Here is a 14,338-nt window from a genome sequence, read left to right on the forward strand (position 1 = left end):
TGCGGCGTTGTTGAACATAAATGATTTTATCCTAAAAAATTATGTAAATTAAGTCTTAATTGACGAAGGTCAAATCAGAGAGAGACAACAAGGAGAGAACAATACTTATTGGTTAATTTGGGATCGATAAACAGGCTGAAACTGCTGATCGGGAATTATTTTGTTATGTTTTGAGTTGGGATTCAACGTCATTGGTCTTTTTTCTAACAGGGGAATTAGGCTTATAAAACCGACAGCATTGAAGAGGAATATCTTCACGAAAACGAGGAGACAATATTTGTTTTGCGTTTTATTGTAATTATCATAATCAGAATCCCCAAAAGTAAAATATGTCATTTTCTCGAAATATATCCATATATTGACGTAGGTTAAAATCATGAAAGATGAATGTCAAATATTATTTCACAGGTTTGGTATGAAAATCGTTTAATTTCTGGGGATGATTTCAGTTCCAGCATATGTAGGGTTTCTCTTTCACTGCATGGGTTTCTTGAAGTTTTAAACGAGATGAAAACTGCGTGATCTTCTTCCTATTATTATAGCCCTTTTTATTGTGAATTTTTCTTAATTTGTCTTCTATGACCATGGTAGTTAGATCGTACTTTTTTATGAGTTAACACCAACAGCTCAAACTAACAAACAACCTGTATACTATTGTTTTCGTTATGTACTTGTAGTTTATAAAAACATAAAAACATGAATAATTAATTATCGTGTACCGAATGCCCACATATTTAACCAGTGCCTGTTTGTCACATCACAATGTACATCTGGCTACACACACGGTGGAGACTGTGACGTCATCAACCTTGAAAAGATTGAACAAAACTTAAACAATCGACAAACAGCTCATTAGCAAAACCTGACTGATGTTTATTTCTCACGAAGATTAGAACAATGGTGGGAACAAAACAACAATTCCAGGATTTGCAATTGCGACTGTGTTAATGGTACACCGCCCTCTGTTGTTATTATGCATGGACACGGACGTAAGTATGGTAATTAATCAAAATGTTTCAGCATCAACACTTTTGGTGAACGAACAATGGGGAGCTGTGGTATAAAACATTGTGAGAAACCTCTGAAGTTACCCTAGAGTTTTTGAGAAAGAGGTAATTTCTCACTAAAATATTTAAATCTCAGAAAGACTTCAGGACAGCAAGGCATGAAACCTTTCTCGAGCATCTGAAAGCACACTTTGTGTAGCAAGTGTTTTCTTTTAATAGTTTCTTGCAATTACACGATGACCAATTTTCAAAAGGTTATTTTATGCATGCTGTGATACACCATGTGAGAAAATAATATTGGTCTTTGAAAACTTTCAAACGTGTCCAAGCAGCGATGGGATGAAATCCTGTGTTTTGGAAAGAAACCGTAATTGTATAAAATAAAAAAAACTGTTTATTGAAATAATAAACATAGTTAATTTTCACACACACAAAATTGAATCTGAGAAGGCATCTGAAAACAAACTTCTATGCAACAAGGAGGGTGTATATTTTCCTTTCATTATTTTTTAACAACTTCGATGAGCAATATTATTGTTGTGTCAAAATTTGTACAGGTTTATTCTTGTTTGCATACTTTGGAATACACCACGTAGGGATGGTCTTTGACAATATTACCAAAAGTAGGCCTGTGAATTTTTTCACGGGACTCGGGGAAAGTACTACTAAGTATACCGTGTGTCTGCAAAAACTACCTTTTTGAAATGGCTGCCGAATAAAAAATATATTATTCCGGGGAAAAGGTTTAGATGTGTGGATAGCTTATGGATAATTCATGCTTGGGTGAGCACTGCTCACTGAAGAATAAGTAGCCGAAGTGGGTGAATTTTGTAAGCTCCAAAGGACTTCTCACAAATTGGAAGGCTAATTAACGGCACAACCTAATTTTCATTCCCTTAAAAGTGAGCAGTGCTCACCCAATCATGAATTTTTTCGGACTTTTTGGTGTCATGAAAGTTGCGTCCATAAACTATCCATACATCTAAACTGTTTTCCCCCAGAATCATTTATTTTTTATTCGGCAGCCATTTCTAAAGTGTAAAGTGTTTTTTTTTAGACACCCAGTACAGTGCTATTATGTGTGTTAGTATCACACATCGATGTAAGGGTAAAAATATAAAATGTATGTCCTTTATCTACAAGTATATGACACTACTTCTAGAAACTATAAGGCTCCCCCGTGAAACAAGGCTCACGGGGAGCCTTATAGTTTCTAGAAGTAGGCGGACACTATAGGAGTGCATTTGGCTTGGGTGTATCCAGACAAATTTACCCAAACCCAACAGCTCAAAGTATTGTGTCCACCATATCTCGAAAATGGCTCATTAGAATTACAAATGGAATTGGGGGGGGGGGGGGAATGACTCCACACTAATGACAGTATCATAATTGTAATATTCTCTCAGCATTTAATTATTCACCCCTGAATAAAATATTTCTCATTAACACCCTATAGGGATAATTAATTATACATTAACCAACTAAATAAATAAAAACAAACCATGATGAACTCCAAAACACATTCTTTCGAAACTCGAAAATAAAAGTCATATATAGTGAACATTCTTGTCAAATATAAAATACTTTAGAGGTAGGATATGTGCTCAGCTTTTCTGAAAAGTTTGTCTTGTTTTTCCCCCTTTTTGTCTCTGAAGGGGTATTTTCAATTACATCTTACACATCTGTGGTACAATCTTAAGAGTGTTAAATGTATAAGCTAAGGTAAGCAAGATAAAAATTCAAAACAAAATCCCCCTCCCTTTAGCGATATGAAATCATGTTTTTTTTAAAGATGCTATGTCCGATTTTTGGCCGATTTGACCCCAAAATTTTGATTTACAATTCAATAGGTATTTTGATGGGGGTCGAGAAAGTTACAAGCTTTCATTTGAGCCATTGCTCGAAACAGTCCGCCAATTATTAGTAGCAGTGAAATAAAGTGCTCAAAATTAGTTTTTGTCGGGATCCCGACAATATATCACGTGACCAATTCTTATGTGTTTTATAAGAAACGTTTAAAATTGTTGTCATGGTTCCTGACCATTAAAAGTAAAAGTTAAACTTGTTTTCGTTAGAGCGGGTAATACTCTTTGAAATACCATTCACTCAAACAAATCTATTTTTTAATGTTTGGGGCCAAAAATCTGACATAGCATCTTTAAAGGGACACGTTGCCCTGGTATACTAGGTGTGTCGGAACAAAGAGGTGTCAACACTTAGCTGTATGGTATCGGGCCTGGTGCATTAAGAAAAGTCTCCAAGTAAATGTAACTTGAGCAGCAGTTACAAAAGAGCAACATAGGATTGACAAAATACACATTTTGTGGCGAATTAAAAACTTACAGTAGAAATATAACATTAAAAAAAAAGAAACAATTTCAACATTCTGGGTTGTAAAACGAATATAATTTTACAATAACTTAAAAAATTTAAGGGGGAAAAGAGACCTTTAAAACGAAAATAAAATAAATTAAAAAATAAATCCCCAGAAACACATGACTTGTGAATTTGGGTGACAAGCACACAATATTTAAAACAAAGGATAGAAACATCAGACAGTCTAAAACAAAGAAAACATTGGTCGGGACGATAATATTATGCGAAACCCTCAGTTACGCCTGAATGCGGATGTGACACAAATTTTAACAACACACCTTTGAATAAATCTAATTCTGAGGGTTAAAAATCAAATTTGTGGAAAATTACTTCTTTCTCGAAAACTATGTTACTTCAGAGGGAGCCGTTTCTCACAATGTTTTAATACGATCAACAGCTCCCCATTACTTGTTACCAAGTAAGGTTTTATGATAACAATTATTTTGAATAATTACCAATAGTGTCTACTACCTTGAACAAATCAATGATACTGCCATAATCATTGAAGAATTTTATGCACATGGTGGTCCACAAATTTAACTTAACTGTATCTCAACCATGTAAGTTTTAAATCCTACTCATGTACATGGTGTTACTGCAAACCTTACTAGATTGTATCTCCACCATGCAAAGTTTCAAATCCTACTCATGTACATGGTGTTACTGCAAACCTTACTAGATTGTATCTCCACCATGCAAAGTTTCAAATCCTACTCATGTACATGGTGTTACTGCAAACCTTACTAGATTGCATCTCCACCATGCAAAGTTTCAAATCCTACTCATGTACATGGTGTTACTGAAAACCTTACTAGATTGTATCTCCACCATGCAAAGTTTCAAATCCTACTCATGTACATGGTGTTACTGCAAACCTTACTAGATTGTATCTCCACCATGCAAAGTTTCAAATCCTACTCATGTACATGGTGTTCTGCAAACCTTACTAGATTGTATCTCCACCATGCAAAGTTTCAAATCCTATTCATGTACATGGTGTTACTGCAAACCTTACTAGATTGTATCTCCACCATGCAAAGTTTCAAATTCTACTCATGTACATGGTGTTACTGCAAACCTTACTAGATTGCATCTCCACCATGCAAAGTTTCAAATTCTACTCATGTACTGGTGCATGGTGTTTATGGAGTAACCACAAAACATACTAGATCGTATTCCCACCTTGCAGTTTAAAATTATACATAATAAATCATACACAAATTTCTTTATATCTGATATTATCACTTTTAAAGATTATTTTCTGATTATTTCCATATCTAAATGAACACTTATCGAGAAAAAATGACAAGATAATGTCTTACAGAGGTAAATTCTGCCTCAGAAAACACGACTTACAAAGAATTTAAAGACACTGGACATGTTTGTTAAATGTCCAAGACCGGTATTCTCACTTGCTGCATTCCAACACATGCATAAATATCAAATCTGTGGAAAATTTGGGCTCAATTGGTCATCTAATTTCCAAGAATGAAAACAAAAAAACTTTTTTGCATAACTTTGTGTGCTTTCAGATGCATAATAAAAGGCTTCAGGCCCTGAACACTTTTTGTTATTTGAGTGATACATGTTATTTCAGAGGGAGCCGTTTCTCATAATGTTTTTTTTTTTTTTACTATCAACAGCTCCCCATTGCTCGTTACCTAGTAAGTTTTCATGCTAGCAATTATTTTGAGTAACTACTAATAGTGTCCAGTGGCTCTAAGTTAACGACCATGCCAAGATATGCCAAGTGAAGCGAAGACAATGAAGAGATCTTCAGTTTTAGATGTGAGAGGAAAAACCGCAGAATAAAGAAAGCCCAAAATAGTCCGGTATTATAAGGACTGATAGTCCGGTACTAAAGGACTGACACCCCAAACCACATGCTAGCTTTGATTTGAGGTGGGATTCGAACGGGGGTCCACACAGACGCAAAGCAGGGGAAGATCAATAAGCCACCTCCTGATCAAAAGTGAGCACCCACAACAGCGTACATACAAATTAATGAAATAAATTGCCATCCACATAAAGACCCTGCTTTCTCCACCCTACACCCCCAAGAAGAAGAAAAACTTGTGACTCTACTAAAAGTTTGTGGAAACAAACATAAAATTATCACTGATATTTTGACGCAATACACAAAACACTAACTGTTACGCTTGATTTACAGAATTAAAAGACACTGGACACTACTGGTAATTGTTAAAGACAAGTCTTCACAGTTGGTGTATCTCAACATATGCATAAAATAACAAACGTGAAAATTTGAGCTCAGTCGGTCATCAAAGTTGCGAGATATTAATGAAAGAAAAAAACACCCTTGTCACATGAAGTTGTGTGCTTTCAGATGCTTGATTTCAAGACCTCAAATTCTAAATATGAGGTCTTACAATCAAATTTGTGGAAAATTACTTCGTTCTCGAAAAACTGCGTCACTTCAGAGGAAGCTGTTTCTTACAATGTTTTATACTATCAACCTCTCCCCATTACTCGTAATCAAGAAAGGTTTTATGATAATAATTGTTTTGAGTAATTACCAATAGTGTCCACTACCTTTAACCATTAATATAATGATGTGCTGATAATGATTACACAACATGCAATTATTATTTACAATGAATTATCTAAGTATTAATAACTCCCTCAAAGAGTAGTCTAACTTGTTCCTTATATAGCTTCATTCACAGAGAAGGACCACGTTGATGTCCTGAATATTCATGTATCATCAATATTCATAAGTCATGAATATTCATGTTTCATTAACATTCATGGGTCACAGTATTAATGGGTCATACATATTCATTGAAATTATTCCAACTCTGGACCCAATAAGGTCTGGAATTTCATCTTTGAGAGGGCAAGGCCATTATCATTTTGCAAAGGGCACTTCCATTGGGAAAACTTTAAGTCTAAAAGAAACTTTTGAAGGGGCACAAAGGCCAAGACCGGGGGCAATGGTTGCCATGTCCTCTGCGTGTAATTCTAGGCCTGTTCAATGTCCAAGGGGTTTGCATACAAACCTTCTCTCAAAGAGAAAGCATTCACATTTCAATTTTTCACATCATTTTATTTGGGATTTCAATTTGCAGGAAAATCGTCTTCTGTGCTACAAAAGTCTTCCTTTTGCAAACAGAGATGCTGGTTGTCAAGGTCAAGCAGGTCAAGCGAACTGGACTCAAGCTCTGGTGTTTCTGATCAGCAGAGTGTGGGTTCCAGTCCTGGTCTTGACACTCGTGTCCGTAAGCAAAACACTTAACCGTTATTGCTTTGTCCTTTCAATGGGACATAAAACCATAGGTCCCATGTGTTACGCAATGCACGTTAAAGAACCCATTACACTTGATATGAAAGAGGTTTGCCCAAATGTTTCTGGTATGGTTGACTACATTAAGTTGGCAGGATAGTACCTGGAAAACCGTTCCATGGTACTACATGTTAAAAGGGTCTCATAATTCCAAACATACCTCTGCATATCTGGGGGAAAAAAGCATTTTGGAACATTCTTCAGGTGTAAAATTATTTAGTATCACAATTGCACTTAAGTTGCACTCTTTGACATCAAATCCTGCCACTGTGAATGAAGCAAACACTTCTAATATACACTCTCCGTCGAATAAATATATTTTTGTAAGCATTCTAAATCATGCTTTGTCATACTTTTATACAATGTTCATTAAGAATGTCCTGTAAACAAAAACAAAATTGCAGTTCCAGGTTTGGATTTCACAAAGAGTAAAGACTAGTCTTATCTCAAGTTAGGACCAGTTACTCGTCCTACAAGTCTTTCTTACTTAGGTATAGCCTTAAGCTATCTCCTAAGTTTGGCCTATTCCTAAGTTTGGACTAGTCCTAACCCTTTGTGACATCGACCCAAGCTCTTTGCATTTTTAGTTCTTCCACATTTAGGAAGAACATTTCTAAATTTTATGAAAACGAAAAACAAACATGCTTGGCATGCTGGTCAGGAGATTAATATAATCTCATGATATTATTAAAGTTTATTTAATAACTTTGGCTGCTTAAAAGTTTAAAACATGCAAATGTAAACATTGTAATCACAATACTCTTCCGTTACGATGCATTTCTTGACCTTGTAATTGACAAAATGTAGATATCTTAGGTGACAGGGTCCAATTTTAAAAAGCTGTTTACCTATAAACAGATAATACACAGGCCCCAATTTGATGGGTCTGCTTACTGTAAGCGAAGAATTGGCACTTACGTCCAAGCAGATTTCAAGGGTTAGCACGGAACTTTTGCTTGTGTGGGTGCGCTTCCACGTTACTAGACATTCTACGCTATCACAGTTAGCGCAGAAATTCAGCACTTCCCATGCAAGTGGAAAATGGTAATTGTAAGCGACGAATTAGAGCGGTAAGCAGATCCATGACTTGGGCCGAGAGCAGCTGCCAACATTTGCATCTTCCAGTCAGGGAGATTTTGTGCAACCTTCATGGCAATGTTTCGAATTTCATTCGACATATTGGGCGGGGGGGGGGGGGGAGGTTTTCATGGAAGAACATGAAATGATTGGTTTATTTTCAGGGTACTTTCTGCAGCTTCTTGGTAAGTAAATTTTGTTGTGTTTCTACAGCAGAAAAATGTGTACAATTTTCCCTGGTTTACAAGAAACCACCAGCTAGTTAGCATGTCTGTTACTTTGCTTACAGTAAGCAGTGGTTTTCAAATAAAACACTGTGCTATGGGCTGCTCTGTAAGCATGTCTGCTTAAAAGCTGCTAAGCAAGAATGAGATCAGTCGTACACAATATACTTGGCATGGTTTGGGTGGATCTAAGGTGCTCTTAATATTTTAGTAACTATCTTTTTATGGCTGAGTAGACATTGTACATTGTAGATACTGTAACTATGTTACACTGAAAACTTGTGTTTAATAAAAGAGAAAAACTGCTCATAAATGTACGATAATGATATGGGCCCAATTTCATAAAGCTGTTAAGCAGAATATACTGCTCGACACATTTGCTAAGCAAAAAATTGAGTGGGGCACCAGTCACAACAGTGTAAACTTATTGTAATTTTGGCTGGTAACCTGTGTCTGTTAAGCCAAACTTTTCTTGCGTCTTTGTTTTAAACCTGCAAAGTGGTTTGATACTGAGTCCTGTTCGTGGGAAATTTTGAATGCTTTTTTAAAAAGCTCATAACTTCAAAATACCTGTCAGCGTGTATTAGTCAAGCCAAAGAGCATAAGGACGTCTTCACTGTTCAGTTTTGTACAAAGTGATAGTTATTTAGGATTATTTTATAATCTAAAAAAGGTTTAAGTTAACTTAGATACTGGCACATACATTTTGTAAATTTCTTTGAAAATGTGCTTGGAAGATTTTTTTTACTCAGCAAGGTTCAGTGTAAACTGGTAGTTTTGGTTTCTTAATTTTGAAGACGGCTCATTAATGCACTTCAAATTAAGCAAAATGCAACAAATCTTCATAAAGTGCAGCCACTTCAATTGTTATTTTTTATTTATTTAAACAAAATTGCTTTGAAATGCAAGAAATATCAGCCAGTTTTTTTATGGGCTTTTGGTTGAAAAGCAACAATGCTGGATGGTAACATTTTCCAGCCTTTTTTGTTGTTGTACATGTCTGTTTCAAAGTTTTCTCCATTGATGTGGGACAGGGAGAGTTTGGCATTTCCCGAACAGAGACACGTTTGAGCCTCGTTTTTTGCTAGTTTAGTTGTGCTGCAGTGACGTATAGCTGTTTTGACCAAACCTTCAGCTCGGCTGCACAAAGAGGGCCAGGACCTTTTAAAGATTTTTTACAGAGGTAAAGTTTTCAGGAGTATCATTGCTTGGTGAAGTTCCCCTCCTAGGAAATCGTTGCCGAGATATAACAACAGACTTTTATAGACCTTTATCATGCTGCCACCATCTTGGATGAAAATTACCAAGGACGCCACGAGGAAGCTCAGCAAACCCACCCATTAATTAGACAGGGGAGAAAATCAAGATGGTCGGACCATGATCAAGGTCAAAATGCCTTTCTTACTCGAGCGAAGATTTGCTTCGACTGCAGAAGATGTTTCACTATAAATCTAGAAGGAAGTTTTCGCTGGATCTGGAGGTTAACAACTGATCCCTCTCCGTCTGGTTACCCTGGTAATGAACGATGATGTCGGCATCGAATTGAGTCCGCCGTACGTTGATGTCCAGGAGTTGAGGGTTGGACCGACTCTCTGCCAATCTAGATGAAATAAGAATATGGCAAATCAAAATTTGAGAGGTACAAAACATGGGGGGGGGGGGGTTGTATAAACAAAACAATTAAAAATGCTCTAGGGAGAGATGACGGCTCTACCCACACCAAATTCAAACGCTCTAATGTAGTTTTGGGAGATACGACGCAATGACTTGGGCGTGTCTTGGCCGAGTGGTTTAGAGCACCGAGTTCAAACTCCAGTGTTTCTGATCAGCAGAGTGTGGGTTCGAATCCCCAGCCATGACACGTGTGTCGTTAAGCAAGACACTTAACCATTGCTTCGTCTTTCGGATTGGACGTATCGCCAGTGGTCCCATGTGTTGTGTAACGCATGTAAAAGAACCCAGTGCACTTATCGAAAGGAGAAGAGGTTCGCCCTTGTGTTCCTGGCTGTGGCTGCTAAATGCGCCGTAGCACCTTGTAAACCCTTATAAGGTGCTACATAATTGGGTCTCAGAATTCATAACTTTCAATAACCTCTCTTTCTGTATAAATGTATATACTAAGCGCCTTTAGTACATTGTTGGTAGATACGTGCGCTAAATAAGACTTTGATATTATTATTATTAACAATATTATTAATTTTCTTGATCTTTGCATCACTGGAGGACAACCTAGAGGGAACTTTTTTATTGGAGCAAGCGCCATGAGCACTTTTTTTGTGGATACCAGTGCTATAGAAGACGTCATTATTATTATTATTATTATTATTACTTGATTACTCACTTTGCAAAACTCTCATCCAAATCAACATCATCTCCAATATGCTGTGGGGAAAAAAGACAAGAGAGAGTTACTAGAGAGGAGATTTCCTTCAGTAAGATAGCAACTTTGCACGGTCTAGGAACAGTTTTGTGGGAATATGAGCTAGTATGGTTTGAGGTCACACCATGTAGGATTTGTAACTTTGCATGGTTGGGAGACAATAATTATGCATACTGGCCTCCAATATTAAATTGTGAAGTAATGGATGAAAGATGATGCGCGTTCCACCAGTCAAATGACAAACAGACAAAAATAAATAATAGTTGGGAAGGTGGTGCATTCTGCTCTACCAGCCTGCAGCCGATTTCACGAAACTTTACGCAACTGCGTAAATCTACCTGGGACTTAAGCAGTTGCAAAAAGTTTTGTGTAATTGACTGCAGGCTCCTAGTGGATGATACCCATGCCTGCATGTTTACAGACTGTGAAGGGGAGTACACCCAGTTTCAGCACCAGGAGTAGGTGGCAACATGCTCCTGGTGACAGTTGATTCGGAAGCACAAATCAGTTAAGTGTAGTCCTTGAAGTGGCCCTCTGTTGCCTTAGGATGATAGGCGATCTCTCATGAAAAAAATTTAAAATTAAAGGAACATGTTGCCTTGGATCGGATGAGTTGGTTTGTAACCGGTTTTTATAACATGCATACTTGGTTGGAAAGATGTTTTAAAAGTAGAATATAATGATCCACACAAGTTTGCCTGGAAATTGCGTGGTTTTCCTTTTACTGTGGGAACTAACACGGTCGGCCATTTATGGGACTCAAAAATTTCACTCCCATAAATGGCCGACCGTGTTAGTCGACGAGGTAAAAGGAAAACCGTGTAATTTCGAGGTATGTTTGTGTGGATCATTGTATTCTACTTTTACAACATCTTTCTACCCATATGCATTTTACAACAAATGGTTACAACACTTTTCAAAGACCAACTCGACCGATCTAAGACAACGTGTTCCTTTAATACAAAATTACCACTGGCTCTCCACTCACCCATTTATCAAGGAGTTTTGCCGTCGCATCCAGCTCCTTCGAATCTACGGAGGAGTCGACTCCGCTGTCATGCTGACCGATTCCGTTCACTAGAGGAGGAGAGAAGCAGGGTTTGCCAGAGTGCCGTCTTGGAGGAATCACGGGGACTGTACAGGGAGCCGATGCTGATATGGGATTGATCTCTGCTTGTACCGTCAGTACTGTGGGGACAAATTAGTTTTACAAATGAGCCAAACAGGGTAGGTGGACAACAATAATAAAAGTAGTCATAACAAGCTCTACTGACCCAATTTACCTGACGTCATCATCATATGTATCTTGCATGCGCCATGTTGGTGGGCAATGTCACTGTGCGTTATTCAGAGAAGGGCGCATTTTAGGCGACACAGCGTTTACACGTAAACCTATTGCCAACCAAAATGGTGAGCATGGCACAGTCGCCGCGTGTGACGTGCGTGCAAGGGGTCAAGAGCAAAGGTTTTTCGGTAACACTATGTAATGATGATCTCTAAATGAGTTGGGGTGGTTCTGATACGTATCCAGGGCGGACGTCTTACCACACAAACTTGAGAGAGGATTCTTTTTGAAGTAATAGGGATGCTTAGCTGCACGCTACGCAAGCAAAAACGTGAACGTGAATGTTTTAAGTATACCTGAAATTACCATTTCTCACGTCAGGTTCGTACGAGTAGATGTCATACCTGAGCATGAAATAAGCCCAAAGTGGTGACGTCACCTAGAAATGACACAATCGTTTTGAGACCTCAGAATTAGATTTTGAGGTCTCGAAATCAAGCATCTGAAAACACACAACTTCGTGTGACAAGGGTGTTTTTTCTTTCATTATTATCTCGCAACTTTGATGACCAATTGAGCACAAATTTTCACAGGTTTGTTATTTTATGCATATTTTGGGATACACCTAGTGAGAAGACTGGTCTTTGACAATTACCAATAGTGTCAAGTGTCTTTTAAATGCAATGCTCTAATTAAAAACAAGAGTTTTGGCTTTGACAGTGGCTTTGACACTTATGCCAATTAAAGCTAATAGGGGACTTTCAGGACGCTTGGTGGCAGCAGACTTGCCAGGTAAACTCCATTGTTCTCAGTAATGTGCGCATGCTCAGAACTACCTAAACAATGGACAATTACCTGGTTAGTCTGCTGCCACCTAGCGTTCAAAAGTCTCCTATTGCCAAAGCCAAAATGGCTCATTAAAAAAAACTCACCCCTCCTTGAGCTTGAAGGTGGAGGATCCAATGATGGGGGAAGTGTGGGTGAGGTACCAGAGGACCAGCTGGCTTGGTCTCTTCCATTGATGGAGGTAGGTATGCTCTGAGGGGCCGATTTCTGATGAGGTGAAGCTGAAAGTGACAAATCAGAATTGTGATTTAAAGGGAAGGTACACGATTGGTAATTACTCAAAACAAATATTAACTTAAAAACTGACTTGGTAACGAGCATTGCAGAGCTGTTGACAGTATAAAACACTGTGAGAAACAGCTCCCTCTGAAGTAGCATAGATTTTGAGAAAGAGGAAATTTCTCACTAAAATAATAAAAGACTTCTAGCCAGAAGTCTTTTATTCCTATCTGAAAGCACACAAATTCGTCAAACAAGGGTGTTTTTTCTCTCATTATTTTCTCGCAATTTCGATGACCAATTTGGCTCAAATTTTCACAGGCTTGCTATTTTATGCTTATGTTGGGATACACCAAGTGAGAAGACTGGTCTTTAACAATTACCAAATATGTTCCATTTGAAAGAAAACAACAAAATCAAGTAATTTAGTTCTACCCAGAACTTCACAGATTATACAATTCAGGAGGTTTACAGACTTTGTGCATCAGCAGAAAATACAAAACTACAGGTTTGGACACATTGTGGACTATTTCTTTCTCCCTTAAGTGAATCCTTTAATTTTTTCAAAACAAATTTGAAGGCTCAAGGATGTTTTTGAGAAAATCCTGAAATCAGACAAAATCTTGAGAAATAATGTTATGCCTGTTATTCTCTCTATCCCCTTTTGATCCCTTTTTGACATTTGGTTTTTCTGTCTTTGTTTTTTAAAGTTTATGTTCTAGATAATATTAGGTATTTTTAGTGTGTTTATTACCATTGCTTTTTGTCTTAAATTCACCCATCTCACCTAAATTGTAATTTGAGGTTTTACTTATTGTTTTACTGTAAAGCAAAGTTGAGGCTTGCATAAGGCGCTCTATAAATCATTATTACAATAGGAGACTTTCCAACGCTAGGTGGCAGCAGACATACCGGGTAAGTTTCCATTGTTTACGTAGTTCTGAACATGCGCATAATTCTGAGAACAATGGATTTACCCGGTAAGTCTGCTGCCCTCTATCGTCCCAGAAAGTCTCCCATTCCATTCTCTATAGTACTTATACAGCCTGCACCATCAAAGTCCAGCTATTTCTTGAAGATGATCAGAGTAGATCAAAACTTTGAGTTGACACAACAGCGGTTCACAACTTATAACAGAGATAGATGTCATGGCTTACGGTTTTACCGCAAACCTTATTATTTAACACCACTGCGTCTCTTTTAAAAAGGAAACCCATTAAGACCAAGTTTGTGGGAAATTTCCCATTAATTATCATTTATGCTAATTAATTCAAACACAGTTAACGACATCCTGTCTGAACCACAATCCACCATATGCAAACGCCAGCACTTATGTTTATTACTGTGGGCGTGTGGTGGGTGTCTAATGGGGGTGTGGGTGGGCATCTGGCGGGCGCCCCTATGTGGTGAGCTAGGATTAGCTTTTAATGACCAACCTGGTAGAGGATCCTTGCTGTCGTCTGAAACGTTACCCTCATCATGGTCCTCCCACAGCTCAAAGGCGATGTTGAACGCTTGAGCGACCGTCAGGGTCAATGCTTCTGCCTAAAAATTAACAATCCAAAACAAAACATTCAAATGGTGTGTGAGAATCTGTCTGTACATGTGTAGAGGTTGCTG

The 14,338-nt window shown here is 37.8% G+C and overlaps 1 protein-coding gene across 2 annotated transcripts in view; it reads right to left on the reverse strand.

Annotated features, from left to right (window-relative positions):
* Nucleotides 1-5,868: 5,868 nt before the first annotated feature.
* Nucleotides 5,869-14,338, reverse strand: part of LOC117296857 (low density lipoprotein receptor adapter protein 1-like) — a 31,024-nt gene continuing 22,554 nt past the window's right edge. For both annotated transcript variants that reach the window (XM_033779941.1, XM_033779940.1), the window contains exons 5-9: nucleotides 14,155-14,263; nucleotides 12,586-12,720; nucleotides 11,357-11,556; nucleotides 10,330-10,370; nucleotides 5,869-9,588 (exon numbers count right to left, since the gene is read on the reverse strand). In XM_033779941.1, the coding sequence (XP_033635832.1) occupies nucleotides 9,432-9,588; nucleotides 10,330-10,370; nucleotides 11,357-11,556; nucleotides 12,586-12,720; nucleotides 14,155-14,263 (642 nt within the window). In that variant the 3' untranslated portion in view covers nucleotides 5,869-9,431. The remainder of the gene's footprint in view (nucleotides 9,589-10,329; nucleotides 10,371-11,356; nucleotides 11,557-12,585; nucleotides 12,721-14,154; nucleotides 14,264-14,338) is intronic.

Source organism: Asterias rubens, chromosome 11, assembly GCF_902459465.1.
Source record: "Asterias rubens chromosome 11, eAstRub1.3, whole genome shotgun sequence".
Classification (NCBI taxonomy): Eukaryota; Metazoa; Echinodermata; class Asteroidea; order Forcipulatida; family Asteriidae; genus Asterias; species Asterias rubens.